The 12,565-nt window shown below is 45.7% G+C and overlaps 2 protein-coding genes across 2 annotated transcripts in view; one reads left to right on the plus strand and one right to left on the minus strand.

The window, feature by feature from the left end:
* Nucleotides 1–2,518, minus strand: part of tubgcp4 (tubulin, gamma complex associated protein 4) — an 18,215-nt gene extending 15,697 nt beyond the window's left edge. The window contains exons 1-6 of the mRNA XM_035682487.1: nucleotides 2,323–2,518; nucleotides 1,399–1,527; nucleotides 1,034–1,156; nucleotides 900–953; nucleotides 738–794; nucleotides 183–262 (exon numbers count right to left, since the gene is read on the minus strand). Coding sequence (XP_035538380.1) covers nucleotides 183–262; nucleotides 738–794; nucleotides 900–953; nucleotides 1,034–1,156; nucleotides 1,399–1,527; nucleotides 2,323–2,400 — 521 coding nt within the window. The 5' untranslated portion in view covers nucleotides 2,401–2,518. The remainder of the gene's footprint in view (nucleotides 1–182; nucleotides 263–737; nucleotides 795–899; nucleotides 954–1,033; nucleotides 1,157–1,398; nucleotides 1,528–2,322) is intronic.
* Nucleotides 2,519–2,779: 261 nt separating this feature from the next.
* On the plus strand, nucleotides 2,780–6,447 carry cdkn2aip (CDKN2A interacting protein). Its single transcript, XM_035682490.1, has 4 exons — nucleotides 2,780–2,882; nucleotides 3,199–3,448; nucleotides 3,536–3,657; nucleotides 4,400–6,447. The coding sequence occupies exons 2-4, from the start codon at nucleotides 3,201–3,203 to the stop codon at nucleotides 4,978–4,980; spliced, it is 951 nt and encodes a 316-aa protein (XP_035538383.1). The 5' UTR covers nucleotides 2,780–2,882; nucleotides 3,199–3,200; the 3' UTR covers nucleotides 4,981–6,447.
* Nucleotides 6,448–12,565: the final 6,118 nt, after the last annotated feature.

Raw genomic sequence — 12,565 nt, forward strand, 5'->3', positions numbered from 1 at the left:
GCCAATATCGAGCATCCCTATTTAAAATCCATCATCTAAACATGTATTGAAACAGGGTTACTCTGTGTTTTTATATTACGTAGTACTGCAATACTGCTCTATGGAGTACATATTCCACCCCACCAGTGTAAACACAACGTTGAAACTTGGATTAAGGTCTTTCCCAAAGAGAGCTGACTTACTTCTCTAAGGCCATGCGTACAGGAGGAAGCCCCCCACAACTGTGCTTGTACACCGTCTCCAGGATCTGACAGCCATGGATCTAAAGCAGCACACACAAGACAACATGAACACAGACGTCGGTTCTGTTCCTCTGGATTAGCAGATCTAGTTTTTGAGTCATTATCTTCAAGGAGCTTCCACAGTGCAAACTCAGCTTTTATCCCATCATCAGCTGACACATCACGGCATGTCATGCTTTCTGCTTCTGAAGAAATGTGAGTTTTCTTTAAGAAATGATCTTGGTGTCTTGATCCACATGCATGTTGGTGTCGGCTGATATGGTGATAAAGGAGTCGGAGCATGCAACAAGGGCTCTGGTTTGCACTTCAATATTGCAGTTACATACACTGGTGACATGTTTCCTCGAGTTATTCTTTATTTATTGGGGCTTTCTTGTGAAATGGAGGCCTTTTCATGTTCTTTTACAACATTTTCTCTCATGTGCAGCATGGGCATCACTGTCCTCCCTCCTGAACTTACACTTCCTGGTGAACTACTCCATAAACAATCCTTACCTTCTGTGATTTTATCGTCTCTACCACCACCATCACAGAAGGAAACAGCAACTGGAACTTAAAGAAAAAGAACAGATAAGTTTAACTCTATAAAGACTTTCCACTGTGAGTATATTTTCACTGGACAAACTGATCTCTTCAGGAGTTTTATTAATGCTTTACCTGATCGAGCTTATAATTCACATGAGATATTGTCAGATGTGGATCTCCAAGGAACTGAAACACACACACAAGTTAAATGAGCATCCTGTCACACACTTCACCATTTATTGTTGTTGGCAGCGTCATCATTTTACCTCTTGTTCGAGGTCCAGCAGGGCCTGTCTGTACGGCTGCAGAATAGAGTCCAGACCTGTGCAGAAAGCCCGCAAGTAAATTCCATGAAGTCCCGTCTGGCTGGGCTGGTTCGTGTGATGTTCCTAGAGGACAAATTATTGAGATAAATGCATTAATTTTTATTATTGGGAGACTCTGTGTTAGGGGAAAGGTAGGGCAGTCTTTAACAAACATCTGTACAACTTACAGCCAAATATAAACAGTAAAAATACAGCTTTTAATTAATAATATTGACCTAAAAATGTGTCATTGTCATTTCACAACAGAAATGTTTACAGGCTAAAATCTAAAATGTTGTTATGTGAGATCTAGGGACTTTTCTCACTTGTTGGTGCACATGGCCGGTGTGTTGTTCTATGAACTCTGTGAAGCGGATGTAATCGGAGCCCAGTTTAGACAGCCGGTTGAGGACACTGGTCTCACTGGGGTGAAGGAAGGGCAGGTCCTGGGACACCTGCAGATGAAACAAAGTGGTTCATGTTCAAAAAGAAACACTGTGTGACTCTGATATACACAAAGGTTAACTATGGTTCACGAGCCAAATCACTGCCTTTCTTCTAGTCAAGTTTCACCACGTAGAATGTCAGTATTATGCCCATTAATTATTGTTAATTATGCATAAAATCAATTGCTGTACCTTGCTGTGAATCAACATTTCTGTTTCTTGTAAGGAAATTTACCTATTGTGCAAGTTTGTAACCAACCGTTGCATGTTGTTATGTCTGGTGAAAGAGGTTATAGAAAGTTCCCTAAATGTTATAACTATTATTATCTGTAGTTGTGATGCTGTTACCTCACTTCCTGTGATAAGTTTGCATGTTTCCACCATCACACATATGCGAATGGACTGAAGTCTGAATACTGATGACACTTTTAAAGCTATAAATATAAACACAATTTGTAACCCGATTTATATCATATATGTTATATATATAATATAACTTAATTCTTGAATTGCACACTTCATTTTCTTATACCCCTGGTTAATAATAAATATATACTTCTAGCTTTAAAGAGGCAGATACATGTAAAACAGCACAGTGGGGCCTGGGACTGCTGTTATTTGCATAATATTGTGCATATTCCACCACAAATGTATAACTATACTGTCAACAAAGTCAATAACATCATTTTAATATCTTAAACCTGCAAAAAAAACAACAACAACAACGTTTTAAAAGGTAAAAACTGTCTCAGATATCACATATATATATTATATATTAACGTTGAGTCAGGAGCTTTGTTGTACCTGCAGACCTGTCCGTTTGTTCCACGTGAAAATGGTCCCCGGGTATCCACTCAACGCCAGCAGCAGCTCGTGAATCATGTTAATTGATTTGTAATTGATTTGTAATTGATTGAACCCGATAATGCAGCACTGAGCTTCACGTTCACGCACCAAAACAAACCGCCCGAGCCGTCGCAGGTCGGGTGACGCTAGCCTACGACACAAAGCATCACGGGCAAAGCGACCGGCGGTTGGTCGCCAGCTACATTTCCTCTTCGTCATTTACGGGGATTTTTTTTTTTAAAACATCACAAAAAGTGTAAAAGTGGGCTTTTATTAAAAAAAAAACCCTTCCTTGTTGCTTAATAACTCAAACGAGCTTTTACAAAGGTATGTAAACAAAAAGCAAGCGGAAGTTAGCAACCTGTAGCTTGGCGACTTGCATTCTGGGTAATGTAGTCCCGTCCGCGCGGGGGGGGAAAAAAGGCAGCGACGTCACCCTGCGTCATCACTCGGTCATGTAGCTAGCTAGCAACACCTTGCAGCGGAGAGAGAGAAGAGAGAGAGAGAGAGAGAGATCGGTATGTCGTAGTTAGTTCGTTAAAATGATTATTTCGTGTAAAACTGTTACGTTGCGTTACGTTGCGTTACGTTGTGTCGTTGTGTGACAGTATCAGCGGGTGTTTGTGGTAGCGGCAGAGATACTGTGAGTCGGCTCGTCGTTGGGCTTTAACTTAACGTTAGTTCGCTAAAAGTCAGTTTCGGAGCTTCGCACAGCGAGTCAGCAACCAGAACAGGAGGTGTATGCACGCAGAGTGTTAATGAGACACAAAGACAGTGAACACTATATTTATATGTGTGTGTGTGTGTGTGTGTGTGATGTGTGTGTGTTTGCAGGGATGGCGGGGGAGAGCAGCGGAGAGGACGCGGTGTCGGAGTACCTGGGCCAGAACCCGCAGCTGGCCCGGTGGGTCGACAGTCTGAGGGGCTACTGTGAGACCAACAAACAGTGGGTCGCCCGGAGAGAGTTCATCCTCAGGAACATGGAGGGGTTCCCTACGGTGGAGCCAGGAGTCCCCAGCAGCAGCCTGGACAGACTGCTGTCCCTGTCCACGGTGTGGGCCAACCACGTCTTCCTGGGCTGCAGGTGAGCCTCACTGACAGCAGAGTACTGACCTGAAGCTCAGTGCACGCAGGTGATGAGCCCCTCTGTGTCTCTGTGTCTGTCCCTCAGCTACCCACAGGCCGTTATGGACAAGATCAAGGAGATGGGCGAGGGGATAGCTGTGGAAGATGCACCGGTTCACAGGACGACGATAGGCGGACTGGCCAAAGCGAAGCGGAGTGCCACAGCCGGTAATGCAGCTCACCTGCTGTGTGTGTGTTTGATGTGGATGGAATCAGTTCACACAGACACAAGTGTTGTTTTACCTCTTTAACTTGTTGGGAGATTCACCGGAAAGCCGAGATAAATGACACTGACATGTTGAAATGTGTTTCTCGTCTTTTGTTTTTGGGTAGACGAAATATTTAGACACTTTTTGAAGCAGTTAAGGTCTCAAACCGACGAGAGGATCTCTTTTGTCTCTACAGAATCTAAAATAGAGACATTGGTGATGTTATTTGTTGTTTTTTTCCATCCCTAATGATTCATAATATTTGTATATTTGTAGTTCTTACAATAAGTGCCGACATACAGTACACGGTAATAACATTTCTGCATTATTGAAAGCTGTATTTCGTTTGCTGATATTCAAATGTTTGTCTGTTGAATCGATTTTTTTAAATTGAATCTACATTTTGTCTTTTGTCATTCGGCCATAAGAAATTAATCCGATGGAAAAAAAATTCCTCAAAGTAAAAACAAGCTGTTTTTAATTCAGAATCTGGCCTTTATAAGCAATGTGAGACTTTGAAGCTGTGAATAATGTCTCTGTAGTTCTGGACCACCGACATGTTACAGCAGGGTTTCAGTGGAATTACCTTCACGCAGCGTCTTTTCTTTTCTTTCCTCCACACCTGAGGCTGGACTGTTTCCTCATTAAGTGCTGTTTCTGTGCTCTCCTCACTGTCCTGCCCGTTGTGTCGTCCCTTGCAGAGAGCGATGCCGACGGCTGTGCGAAGAGAGCCAGATGTGGCTCTAATGAGCTCGACGGCCGACCTGCTGGGAGGACGGCTGCGTGGCCCGGGGGTCAGAAATCCGGACCTCCTCCTCAGGCTCCAGCAGAGCACCAGCCCTTCTTCAACCGCCTCTACAAGGCGGTGGCTTGGAAGCTGGTGTCGGCGGGGGGCTTCGGTCCCAACCTGGACCACTTTGAAATACTTCGTAGCTGTGTGGAGTCGTGTAAAGAGACCCTGGCCTGTGTGTTTGTGCCGCTGAAGGACATTACAGGCCTCCCCGCCGGGCGCACGCAGAAGGAAGGCCACGTGTGTGAGATCCGCTGTCAGAGCGTGTACGTGGGGACGGGCTACGGCCGCGACGAGGGCGCCGCCAAAGCCATGGCTTCCAAAGAGGCCCTCAAAGTGTTTCAGGGGCGAAAAGTGACGGTAAAGATCTGCAGACGGAGGTACAAAGGGAAGGACGTGGAGGATCTGGTGTTGTTGGACGAGCAGCCTCGGAGTCAGGGCTTCCCTCCGGCGCTCAGCTACCCTTTTCAGGACGAAGACGGGTCGCCATAGAGCCGCTGAAGACATTCACGACCGCGTCGGGCCAAACTGCAGCTGAACATCGCAACTAGACTTTGGAATCATTGAGTAACTTTAACTGCGTCACGATACGTTTCCCACAATGCTTCTGGTCATGAAACAGGTGACTCGTTGTTAGGCAGATATCTGGGGATTCATCTTCTACCGTGTTGACTCCATTTTCAACCGCTTTCAGTTTTGCAGTTTTACAGACAGCCGGTGTAACGAGGTGTGTGGAGCGTCGGCCGCCGTTTAAAAGGCAAAAAGCCGTAAACTCCAACAAGGCCAAACTGTTAAAATTCCACCTTTAATATTAATGTGATTATTCGTCCCAGCATAACTCATATTAGGAGTAGCTTGTGTATATTTTCCCCTTTGTTCATTCCTGATTCTGGTGTTTTTCACTCGTGCACTCACACCTGCAGTTTGCTTTATTTTGTCCTTGCTTTGGTTTTTGCTTTGTTTAGGTTCCCATTGCTCATCACAGTGGGAACAAACGTCATGTTTTTTAACCTTTTTTGATTTCCTGTCACTCAGCAATCACAACTAACACAGTCACATGATCGACTTTAGTGTTCATACCATCTGAGAACACAAAGATAGCTGAATAAGAAGTATGAATCCAGACTTTATTTTTCACTCCTTTCGACCACAAGTGACTTTTGGATGTCAGATATCAACATTTGTGTTTCTACTCATTAATATTTGAGTTCTTATGATCCACTCTTCAGTTGTCCTGGAGCAGGACTGGACCTCGCTGAAGACCTTTGGTGGCAGCCTTGTTTAATTCTCATTTTTCTTACTTATCCAGAAAAATGTAACTTGACTAGTAAATGTTCTAAAGTTTCACATAAACGGCTCCAAACATTGTTTGTATGATGATGGTGATGTAAGGTGTTTAACAAGAGCGTCGTAAAACTGGAAAGAGTTCCGCTGGAATCTGCTCAACCGTGATTTAAACAATGATTACACACTGAGTTTCAAATCAAAGTAATGCTGCAAAGAATTGACTGAAGCTTTGAGTTTTTTTTATTAAATATACAGAATGTTTAAGGAGAAGTTGAGGTGTACTTTACAATTTTTGACTTTCGTGTTCTTCTCAAATACTTGGCCAACTACCGTACCAATACTGTACACAGAAAGGCTACTGCTCTTATTTGATTTCTTTATTTAATCTCACTGAATAAAAAACCACTGAGACCCACACTATGTTGAAAGTATTGGGGTGTCATAATTAATAAAATTCCTTTGAACAGAGTTCGATACGGTGTGTACGGTTATGATGTGTTGGAGGGTAAAGTGCTGCTGTGATGTGTGATTTCTGTTTCTTTTTTCCAGTCTGGGTTGAGGGTGAACAGGGTTGCATTGAAGTGTGAGTATCCACACTGTTCCGTGTTACTGTGTGTTTACACCAGTGGTCCTGTTTCTATATATTTTTAAAATAAACATAATTTAACCGACTAAAGTTTATTTGCTTTTCTACGTGCCGGAAAAAAAAGCCCACCACTCAGCATCTCCATAACAGCGTGGTGCTTCTGTGTGTAGGAGCCTTTTGAAAACAATAAATAGTAATAGTTTCTATGACTAACTTAATGATCTCATTTCACATGGGGACATTCTGACAAGTACACTTACTGAAAACATAGCTGGAATGTGAATCCATACGTTGACTTATGTCACACACTGCATCTCATTAGTGGTAATTGGCAAGTTCAGACTGATCTGGATGACTCAGTTCCTCATTAGAGATGGTTAAATAGACGCTAGCGGTGCAGATCCAGTAATTATAAACTCAGCAATTTGAGTGACATTCATGCTCGACCTCCCACGACGAGCTATTGTTCATGTCAGTGTGATGCCTTCGGCCACGTCAACAGTTGACCGGGCTGTATTCACATGACTGCACTGTGATATTTTTCTCTTCATTAGACAATGTGAACTCTGATGATCTCTATCACTGATGTGATCTGTGATGTAGTCGATGCTCAAAATAAGCTGCCCCATGAGCGGAGGTGTCAGGTGGACATCACGGTGTGTTCAAGTGCTCGTGCTTATTTCAACGTCCTTTATAAGCCTGACATTTTGGGAATTATACAATTGCTATGCATTAGGGAGAAGGAGTAAAAGTAGCAATTCCACAGTGTAAAAATGCTCCCCAGCCTCCATTCAATATAACTTAAAGTAATAAAAACATATTAGCATCAAAATATATTTAAAGTACCAACAGTAAAAGTACATTGTGCAGATTTCAGGATATATCACTGGATTATAATTATGTGTTTATCACTGATGATACAGCTGGTGAAGGTGGTTTAGTATGTTTTATTACTTTTTATACTTTATACTTGACCTAAAATATTAAATCATAATTTATTAGTTGACTTATTAATCCAAATATGCAAAGTAACTAAAGCTGTCAAATTGATGTGATGAAGTAAAATGTACAACAAAGTAGAATAAAAGGGAAATATTCAAGTAGAGTACCTCAGTACCTAGACTTTTTCTGTAGTTGGGCTCAGGTGTCGCCACTAGAGGGCAGCAGTGCTTATAGGTGAATTTCAACTTTAGAAATGAACTGCCTGTGTGTGTGTGTGTGTTGGCGGTGCTAGGATGCAGGCTAAACGCGCTGCTGTGGCTGGGTGGTGGATTGCCGACCTCGTCGGATGGGAATCAAGTGCACGCACAGAGAGGCCCAGACGGGCCTCGCTCGTGGTGGTGTACTGTCTTGTAAGACTTTGTTGGGAAGATCGGTCCAGCCGGGAACAAAGCCGAATAATGATGACGAAGCGACATCTGGGAGACAAGTGTGGGCGGGTTCTTCCTTGCTGGTTGGGCCGTTCTTGTGCGTCCCGGGCGTGTCGCGCGTAGAATGCGAGGCGCCGCCGAACTATTTTAGACACTTTTGAAGCGGTTAAGGTCTTCAAAACCGGACGAGGAGGATCTCTTTTGTCTTCTAAGGAATCTAAAATAGAGAACAGTTTGGGGTTGTTTTTATTTGTTGTTTTTTCCATCCCTAATGATTCGATATATTGTATTATTTGTGAGTTCTTTACAATAAGTGCGACATACAGTACACGTAATAACATTTCTGGCATTAATTTGAAAGCTTGTATTTCGTTTGCTGATATCGAAATGTTTTGTCTTGTTGAATCGATTTTTTTTAGTGTTACCTCTAGCGATTTGTTGTGTGTTGTGTCATCGCGGTCGGGCGCATAAGGACCGCAGGAATCCGATGCGAAGAAACAAACTCCTGTCCCCGAGGCAAGGTAAACAGACAAGAGCGTGTTGTCTCTCCATGTCAGGAGGATGCTGCCCGTTCTATAATCACATGCTGGGGTGAGAGAGCGTGCTTTGAGAGGAGCGTGCGCGGTGAGGCTAATTCGCTGTTAGTTCTGAACCAGGCCGGAGACGATACTAGCGCAGCTCCCGGTGGCAGTGGGTGCCGCGGCGCAGATTCCGTTCACGCCAGTCCGCTTTGTCTTTCCTCCGGACCTGAGGCTCTGACGCTGGTCGTGGATCTCAGACGCCAGTTCTGTGTGTTGTCGCTCGTTGCGTGCTGGCGCTGCCGAACCGTGTGTCCCCGCCGTCGCGGCCCCCCTTGCGGTCCGCCCGCGCTTGCAGAGCATTGCCGACGGGCTGTTTTGCGGGAAGAAGAGCCAGATGTGGCGCTCTAATTTGAAGGCTCGACGGGACTGCTGGAGGACGCTGCGTGTGGGCCACGGGGGTTCAGAAATCCGGACCTCCCCCTCAGGGCTCCAGCAGACACGCAGCCCTTTCTTTTCAACCGCCTTCAACGAAAGCGGTGGCCTTGGAAGAAGGCTTGGGTGGGTCGGGCGGGGGGCTTCGGTCCCAACCGTTGGCCACTTTTGAACATATCGTAGCTGTGTGGAGTCCGGTGTACAAGAGACCCTGGCCTGTGTGTTTCGGTTGTGCCGCTTGACAGGACATTTACAGGCCTCCCCCGCCGGGAGCGCAACGGCAGAAGAAGGGCCACGTGTCGTGAGAATCCGCCCTGTCAGAGGCGTGTACGTCGGGGACGGTTACGGGGCCGCCGACGGGAGGGCGCCGCCAAGCCATGGGCTCTCCAAAAAGGGCCCTCAAAGTGGGTTTTCAGGCGAAAATGACGCGGTAAAAGAATCTGCAGAGAGGTACAAAGGAAGGAGCGTTGGAGGATCTGGTGGGTGTTGGACGAGCAGCCGTCGGAGTCAAAGGCTTCCCCTCCGCGCTCAGCTTGACCCTGTTCGCAACGGAAGACGGCGGTCGCGCAGTAAACGCGCTGGACAGGAAAGAACAGTCACGACCGCGTCGGCGCCAGAACTGGCAGCTGAAACATTCGCACTAGACTTTTGGACCGGATCATTGCATAACTTTAACTGCGTCAACGATCGTTTCCCCACAATGCTGGCTGGTCATGAAGACAAGGGTGACTCGTTGTTAAGGCGAGCGAGGTAGTTTTCTTGGGAGGTTCAGTCTTCGTAGCCGTGTCTGACTCCCGATTTTCAACCGGCTTTTCAGTTTTTTGCGGTAGTTTGTACAGAGCAGCCGGCGCGCCCGTGCGTTGACACCGAGTGTGCTTGGGAAGGTCGGGCCGCCGTTTAAGAAGTCAAAGAGACGGACCAGGCCGGCTGAAAACCCAACAAGCCAACAGACCTGTGTAAAATTGCCACCTCTAATATGGTAATGTGACTTCATTGGGCCCAGCATAATTGCCATATTAGGGAGTAGCTTGGTTAATAATGTTTCCCTTTGTCATTCCTGATTCTTTGTTCCGTCACCTCGTTGCACTCCACCTGCAGTCTTGTTTCTGTTGTGGTCCTTGCTTTCGGTTTTGTTGGCGTTTGTTTCTATCCCACGGCGTTTGCTCATCAGCGCGCAGGTGGACAAGACCGGCAGTGGTTTTCCGTTCTAGACCTGTTTTTTGAGTGTTTTCCTGTTGTTCCACTCCAGCCAATTCACAAATTGGAACAGCGAACGTTCACGATGATCGCGTTGTAGTTGTTGGCAATACCATCTGACGAAGCACCGACGAAGATAGCTGAATAAGGAAGTCACTGGAATCCAGAGCTTTGATTTGTGTCACGTTCTTCCGTCGGACCACACAGGTGAGGCTGGCTTGGGGATGTTGCAGGATAGGTCAAACCATTTTGGTTTCTACTCATTTAATATTTGGGTTTGCTATGATTGTCCACTGCTTCAGTTGTCTCGGGAGGCAGAACTGAACCTCGTGACGGTGAAGACCTTTGTGGCAAGCCCTGGTTTAATTCGGTTCATTTTTTTCGTGTATTATCCGGCAAAAGAATGGTAGACTTGACTAGCGTAAATGTGTTCTAAGGAGTTTCACGAGTAGAAACGTGCTCCAACAGTTGTTGGGTATGCATGACTCTGGTGATGTAAGGGTGTTTAACAAGGAGCGTTGCGGTACAAGACTAAATGAGTTTGCGCGTGGAATCTTGGCTTCAAACCGTGGATCTCTACCACGAATGCATGTACAGCAACTGGAGTTGTCAACACTCAATGCACGAGTAATGCTGCAAAGAAGTTGTGGAGCTCGAACAGCTTAGTTTTTTGTTGATTTGAAAGGGTATACGAAGTGTTGTTGAAGGACGAAGTTGTGAGGGCGTGTACTTTACAACTTTGTTTTGACTGTCGCTGGTGCGTTTCTCAAAGTTCTTGGCGCAGAGAGCCGTGACCGAATACGTTGTACACAGAAAGGCTCTTAGCTGCTCTATGTTTGAGGTTTCTTGATTTAACTGCGTCAGCTGAATAAAAAACCACTGAGACCCACACGTCATGTGGTAAGGAGAGTTGGTGGTGTCATAATTAGTAGGTTAAATGAAAATTCCTTTGATTAAGGCTCGATTAATCTGGTACTGTGTATATGTCGGTTGGAGTGTTAAGTGCTGCTGGATGTGTGATTCGCTTCCGTCGTTGTGGAGGGTTGAACAGGGTGCATTGAAATTGAGTTATCCAGCACTGGTTCCGTGTTCACTCTGTGTGTTTACACCAGGGTTGCCTGTTTCTATATATTTTTAAAATAGAACATGAATTGACGATTAAGATAGTGTTTAGTTTGCTTTTCTTCAGCGGCCGGAAAAAAAAGCCAACCACCAGCATCTCCCGACTACAGCGTGGTGCTTCTGTGTGTAGTGAGCGCTTTTTTGGAAAAAACAGACCTAAATCTATTAATAGTTTCTGATGACTAAGCTTTACGATCGATCTGCGATTTCACAGACTCGGGGACATCCTCTGCTGGGACAGAAGGTAACAGCTGTACTGAGAAACATAGGCGTGGACATGGTGACGGATCGCATGACGTCTGGAGCCCTTATTGTGCAGCGCCCGCGGGCAGCACTGCAGTCGCTCCCCACTTAGTGTAAATGCACGAGTGTCGAAGAGCTGAGCCTGGATGAGCTCAGTTCCTCATTAGAGCGACGGTGGTTAAAGATAGTACGCTGAGCGGGCGCGGTCGGCAGTGCCAGAGTATGTATTAAACTTCAGCAATGCGTTGAGTGACATTCCGATTGCTCGGAGCCTCCGCACGCACGGAGGCTGATTGTTCATGTCGCAGTGTTTGAGTGCGCTGTCGCGGCCATCGTCAACAGTCGACCGGGCTTGTATATCCACATGGCCTTGCACTGGTAGTATATTTTTTCTGCTTGCAGTCTCGGCAGATGTGAGACTCGTGACTGGATCTCTAGTCAGCTGATGTGATCCGTCAGCGCGCATGGTTGGATGTCGTCGGGTGCTTGCACAATAAAGCTGCCCCATGAGCGGAGGGTGGTCAGCGCTCTGACATGGCAGCCCGTTGTGGTTGCAGAGGGCTTCGTCGCTACTCGCTTAGGAAACGTCCTTTGTATACAGCGTGCTGAACAGTTTCTGTCAAGTTTTATGACAGCATTGCTCATGGCCATCGATAAGAACGGCCGTAGAGGAAAGGTAGCAATTCCGACAAGTGAAAGGAATTTGCTTCTAGGGGCCTCCCATTGCGATAGTGACACACTGGTGAACCGGGTTATAAACAAGACATAGTTAGCATCAAACAAATGATCGTATTTGAAAGTACGCAGACGCAGTAAAATACAGTTGTGCAGATCTCTGCAGCGACTGATAGTCAGGAGGTGTATAAGTTTGTGGTTTATCACCTGATGGGATTACAGGCTCGCGTGGGTCGCGCCGCCACACGCCCCGGTGAAGGTGTGTTAGTATGTTTTATTACTTTTCTCCATACGTATACTTGACCTACCAATATTAAATCATAATTTTACTTAGTTTTTGACTTATTAATCCAAAATATGCAAAAAGGTAACTAAGAGTGTCAAATTTGGATGTGAGTTGAAGGTGAGAAAACTCGGTTACAACAAAGTGCAGCAATAAAAAGGGGAAATATCTCAAGTAGCAGGTTACCTCAGTACCTAGACTTTTTCTGTAGTTGTGGGCTTCAGGTTGTCGCCAGCTAGAGGGCGAGCAGTGGCCGCTTTATAGGTGGAAGGTTTCAACTTTAGAAAATGAGACTGCCTGTTGTGTGGTGTGTTGTGTGTGTGGTGTGGTGTGCGCTGCGTGTGGTTTGTGTGTGTGTGTT

This window comes from Morone saxatilis, unplaced genomic scaffold, assembly GCF_004916995.1.
Source record: "Morone saxatilis isolate NCDOM2014 unplaced genomic scaffold, NCSU_SB_2.0 Contig11, whole genome shotgun sequence".
Classification (NCBI taxonomy): Eukaryota; Metazoa; Chordata; class Actinopteri; family Moronidae; genus Morone; species Morone saxatilis.

What these genes read in the sequence shown, in the direction of transcription:
- cdkn2aip (XM_035682490.1), top strand. Translation starts at nt 3,201, where the DNA reads ATGGCGGGGGAGAGCAGCGGAGAGGACGCGGTGTCGGAGTACCTGGGC. An exon ending in CACGTCTTCCTGGGCTGCAG is followed by an intron (nt 3,449 to 3,535) that starts GTGAGCCTCACT and finishes TCTGTCCCTCAG; the next exon opens with CTACCCACAGGCCGTTATGG. An exon ending in GAAGCGGAGTGCCACAGCCG is followed by an intron (nt 3,658 to 4,399) that starts GTAATGCAGCTC and finishes CGTCCCTTGCAG; the next exon opens with AGAGCGATGCCGACGGCTGT.